The sequence below is a fragment of the Quercus suber genome, unplaced genomic scaffold, assembly GCF_002906115.3.
Source record: "Quercus suber isolate HL8 unplaced genomic scaffold, Cork oak 2.0 scaffold_657, whole genome shotgun sequence".
Classification (NCBI taxonomy): domain Eukaryota; kingdom Viridiplantae; phylum Streptophyta; class Magnoliopsida; order Fagales; family Fagaceae; genus Quercus; species Quercus suber.
The window spans coordinates 89,219-94,742 of record NW_027070098.1 but is presented as its reverse complement, the minus strand read 5'-3'; the positions used below and the strand labels follow the sequence as shown (position 1 = coordinate 94,742).

Sequence of the window (5,524 nt, the reverse complement as noted above, 5' to 3'; positions counted from 1 at the left end):
ATTTTGATATTGTTTCAATTTTAATGTATTATATATGATTAATGTCATAAAAAAGTATATATGATAATTAAATTTCTTAATTAATTACTTTTTTGTTATGTGTTATAATTCACTCTTTGGTTTGTAAGACTTATATAATAAAATGAGTAATGTTAAGTAAAAAATATTTTTCACAACTATGGAGTTGCCAAGTTATTATTGATTCTTATATGAGTCTATCACTAATGCTAGCTACTTTATTGTCTATCATTTATAGTTTGCTATCTTAGCATTTGTGAAAAGATTGTGATTCTAGACAATAAATTTATAAAAGACTAGAACCACAATCTTTTTCACAATTTTTTCACAAATGCTAAGATAATAGATTATAAATGGTAGACAATAAAGTGATGTCAATGGTGGGCTTAGATAAGAATCAATAACAACTTAACAATTGTGAAAAATATTCTATATGCATTGCTTTTAGTGCAATATCATTTTATATAGAACTACCACTAAGATCCATTTTATTGTACACCAATCACAATCTCCACCTTAGCATTTGTGAAAAAAATTATGAAATTTATTGTGTCTCTAGACTTATTGTTTATGGGTATAGGCAACATAATTTTTTTTTTTTTTTTTTACATGAAGAATTAGGGTTCAAATCCCCTTCCATTGTTGCAATTATGAACTTGGCAACATAAATAATTTAGTTAGAAATGATGCCAAAAGGTTTTTTCTTATCTATGAAGGCTCACAATATGTCATTCCCATAAAGGATGTGAAAGGTTAAATATTTCCACAATTTCTGCAATGGCGCAGTATACTGAAGTATACCATTTTCATCATAATGCTGATCACATAGTCTAGTGATTCTGTAATTGGCAATTACAAATCTCACTTAGAGTTTAGAGGTCCCAAAGTCTTTAAAGTTCATTTTATTTGTTAGTGTATTGAATGCCCGAGCTTAGGGCGGCAACTACAATAACCTAAGCAAACATGACATATCATTTGTTAAAAAAAAAAAAAAAGATTGCTCAAACACCCCAGAATTTAGTTAGGCTCTTTTGCACCTCTTAAAGTACTGTATGAAACCATCCACTAGCTAGGACCATTACCCTAATGAAAGTTGAAACCATCCACATGATCATTCCTTTTTCTGGAATCTGTAAAATTTCGCAAGTACTATAGGTATCAATGTCAGTTTTGGGAAAGTTTCAATGCGTGCACTAGAGCTGAAACATCGCTGTAACCCTCAGTTTTATGTACGTTAATAATCAACTTAATTATTAGATAACATATCAGATCATTGTCAGGAAATTGAGCCCCACATCCATTTGGAAATTTAAAAGCAAATATTTGGACGATCAGCTTAAATGCTTAATTAGCTTCGTTCATTAGAGTATTCTATAGGTAATAATTTCCATCATAATCATAACCACTAGGTCCACTACATATAATAAGACAACGTATTTTGGGGAGCAAAGATACGAAACAGCTAGGCTTATCTTGAGCTTTTATGCTACTTTAAAATATACATACCAGCTTCCTGCCCAAGTAATGAACGGCCTATAAAATATAAGATGTTTAATAGCTTTCCCTTGATACTGTTGCCATTGCTGTTTGTCTTCCTGAAATTTTGAGTTATTTAAATCTCACATTCCTAAAAAATGAAAAGGCACAAAGATTCTCTGTGCAATGACCCATTTTTTTATTTCATTAAAATTTGAGAATAACGTGCAATGGATTAGGTCGCCTTCTTTTAACTTAAAGTTGGAATAATTGTCCCTCCAAATAATTTGCATGTTTCTTTTTCATCTTCAATGCATTTTTACCACATTCCTAGACACCCTAAAGCAATGGGAAAAAAAAAAAACCTTAAAATATAGTTTACAATTTAAAAAACTAGTACAAAACACCATTTGAGACATTCTTTTGGGATTGGGAAAAGAAGAGAAAAAGATAGGACATTAATTATTCATTTTAAACTACTATTATGTTTTAGAAGGGAAAAAAAATAAAGTTTAATAGCATATATATATATATATATAAATAAATAATAAGATCGTGGACCACAATTTCTTGTATAATCAGTACTATTCATAGTTTAATTTGTGATATCTGTTTAGACAATGTCACCATGATATGCAATTATAAATTACCCCGGTTCGAGTGAGGTTGTCCCATGTTAGGACTCGGTTCGTCAAGGCCTCAACCGGGTGTGGCCGGCGACTCCCGACAAATGCTGGTCCACATTATGAGTATGTAAATGCCCCCACTAAGTCGTTGAAAACAAATAGAGTGTCCACACAGAGAACTTTAACATGGCTGCCGAGGAAGCTTTCACCTTTCTTTGCATAGGAATAGATTGCTGAGAATCTCAGCGTCTTAATTACTAAGGCCCATCGGAAACCTGATCACACTGTACCTAACGTATCTATTTCTTTAAATCCAATATCACAAAGAAAAAGAAGAAAAAAAAAGGTTTGAAGCTCGAACCTCGAAATCATATTCCTTGTTCAATGTTTCCTCTCCTTTCAAAGCCACGAGTTGGTGACCAAATCTCCTCCACTGCCCATCAAAAATAAAATCCTACAAGATCTCGTATCAGTATAGGTTGATATGAGTAAAGGTTGGTCACATAAATTATTGGCAACTCCGGACAATAATGAAGAAAATTTAAGTAATAATAATGAGAGGAAGATCATGCGTAGGGACATCGAAAGACAAAGAAGGGAACAAATGGCCTCTCTCTACTCATCACTTCGATTGCTTCTCCCTCTCGAATTCATCAAGGTCAATAACCTCTATATCTTTCTCTTCCTTAATATATATGCTTGAAGCTCATAAGGTTTGTATAACTACTATGCTTTTTTAAGGTTTTGTTGATGAGTTTCAGGGAAAGCGTTCAGCCTTGGATCTCATAAACGAAGCTGCCAATTACATTAAACATATGACAGAGAAGATCCAAGGACTCCAAGTCGAGCGAGATCAGCTGAAGAATCTATCCAATTCGACTGCTTTTATTCCTGGGATCGAAAGCTGGAATAATTGTTCACTGAACTATGCTACAGTTCGTGTATCCGAGGCTGGAGTTGAGATTTTGATGAGTAGCTGGTTGAGAGAGGAAGGTTTTCTTCTATCAAAAGTGCTGGAATTATTGCTTGAAGAAGGACTTAGTGTGATTAGGTGTGCCTCCAACAAAACAAACGAAAGGTTATTTCTTACTATTCAGTCCGAGGTATATATATGGTTTTCCGATTATTTTTTCATTTCTGTTTTTAGGGTTTAAAATTTTTATACTTCTCATCAAATTGCAAATATATTTCATTATATATGTGTTTCACAGGTTTGCGATCCGACTTGCTTCAATCTATCTGAGCTTCAACAGAAGTTAAATGCTATGTGCAATTACGGGTGACTCTGTACTCTTGTTGTGAAAGTATTTGCTTGCACTCTCTTGATCTTCTTGATTAGAACACCCTAGACTTGGCTGTGTTTGTATATAACTTGTAGCACTATTTAATGAGATTGTCCTTTGCGTTTTGTTTTGTCTGTTTGTTTCTTTTTTTCTTTTCTTTTTTTAAATTACAATGGGATGTGAAACTCTTGATCTTTAAAAGTCTTTTTAGATAATAAATTTAGATTTTTTAGCTTCATTTAGAATTAATTAGAAGAAATAATGGTCATGAGGCACAAATTTTTTTTTCTTTTTTTTCTTTCTTTTTTTTTTAATCTGGGTTTGTATTATTGGGAACTATTTATAATGCTAAAATATCTAAGACCAAAAATCCAAATCTCAAGGCCTCTTCCCTCCATGGCCCATGCAGAGGGATTTTGCATCAGGAAACATTCATTTTGAAGCACATGTTGTCAACTTCATAATGTAGAGTGCAGTAAATTGATATTGACCAGATACACTTAGGCATCAGGAAATCAAATGGTATAGTTAGCTTTGATTTTTAAGTTGAGGGTAAGTCAAATATATATCCCTAGACTTAAATGCTTAATAAACTTTGAAGTCAACTTTTATAAGTCTCTCCTGATATCTGTTTGTTTTCTTTGACAGATCACACATATCAGGCTAACATGACTCTTGTAAATTTCACTAATATCTACTTAATTACGTTATGTTATGATTTAGATGTCTCACATGACTTAAGTGCAAATCTAATCATATGTATATAATTATAAACTCTTGAACATCCTTCTCGAATAAGTTAACTTTTAAGGGTGAGTTCTACCCATAAGTTTATAATATTTGGTATCAGAAATAACTCTTTAAGTATGGGATTGAATGGGTTGTAAACTTGTGATCAAAGTTGCAAAGCATGGTGGTGTGTTACAATCCAAGTGTTCCACATGAGTCTTAAGTATATGTATATAAGTTCTTGGGCACTTCTCTCTTATAAGCTAATTTTCAATGGTGAATTCTACTCATGGGTTTGTATCACCCTAATCCTTTGGTAAGTGGTTTGCTTGTGTTTGTGACCCTTGTAAATTTTACTAATGTCTACTTTAGAATTAATTCATACATTAATGTTAGGGTGTGTGATTACTTACGGTAAATGGCTTACTTGTTTGTGTGACTCTTGTAAATTTCACTCATTTCTACTTTAGAATTAGTTTATACTTTCTGAAAGATATAAGATTAAAGCACGTGTGTCTATGCTGTAGAGATCTGATTATTGTTATATGATTGTCATTAATGATCTACTTTAGAATTAGTTCATACATCAATATTTTGTGTATCCATATTATAAAAATATCATTATTGATATAATTTATAATTAGTTCATGCATTAATATTAGAGTTTGTGTATGTGCGCTTGCACACATACGCTTATGTGTTCATATTTATAGAGATTTAATTATTGATCTATTTTGGAATTAATTCATAAATTGATCTTAGTGTGTGTTGTGCACCTGCATGCATGGGCTTCTATATATACTCATGAGTGTGTGTGTTTGCATGTGCTTGTGTATGTACGCTTATGCACTCGTATGTTTGTATCTACGTGTGTGCGCATGTGTGTACAGCATGTGTGTCCTTGTTGTAAAGATTCAAATATTGATCTATGATTGCCATTGATTGATGTTAGTGTTCATATAAATTTTTCTTAAATTTGAGAATTATTTAAATTATAACTGTGTGGATTGATTAGGCATCCAGGTATGAGTTGAAAGAATTTTTTATGCATGTGTAAATATTTATAAGCCAGTGATGTACAGAACCCCTGGGAAAGACTATTAATGTCGTACACTTAATTACATCATCAATGAGTAAGCCATATTGTAGAAGTCTTACAAAACTCCATCATAACTGACATATATCAGTGGCTCTATTATATATCACTTTTAAAGATTTCAAACACTATTTATTCAGAAGTTTTTGGACTCTAGAACCCCCCCACCCCCTTTTCCCAGAAGATGGTGGAATTACAGTCCACAACATATAAACTTGTTACCCACTTTGTTTTATAGTTCCAATCGATACTACATTCCAAAGGAGTAAACCATACTTGAGTCACTTATAACAAAA

General features: G+C 32.4%; 1 protein-coding gene across 1 annotated transcript; it reads left to right on the top strand.

Moving 5' to 3' along the window:
- Window positions 1-2,282: 2,282 nt before the first annotated feature.
- On the top strand, window positions 2,283-5,524 carry LOC136064285 (transcription factor bHLH118-like). The gene is made up of 3 exons (XM_065765839.1): window positions 2,283-2,778; window positions 2,882-3,223; window positions 3,332-5,524. Exons 1-3 carry the CDS (start codon window positions 2,605-2,607, stop codon window positions 3,401-3,403), a joined length of 588 nt encoding a protein of 195 aa, XP_065621911.1. The 5' UTR covers window positions 2,283-2,604; the 3' UTR covers window positions 3,404-5,524.

Bases quoted from the DNA above. Each gene is read 5' to 3' on its own strand.
- LOC136064285 (XM_065765839.1), top strand. From the start codon at position 2,605: ATGAGTAAAGGTTGGTCACATAAATTATTGGCAACTCCGGACAATAAT. The intron at 2,779-2,881 runs GTCAATAACCTC...GATGAGTTTCAG, and splicing joins TCCCTCTCGAATTCATCAAG to GGAAAGCGTTCAGCCTTGGA. The intron at 3,224-3,331 runs GTATATATATGG...TGTGTTTCACAG, and splicing joins TTCTTACTATTCAGTCCGAG to GTTTGCGATCCGACTTGCTT.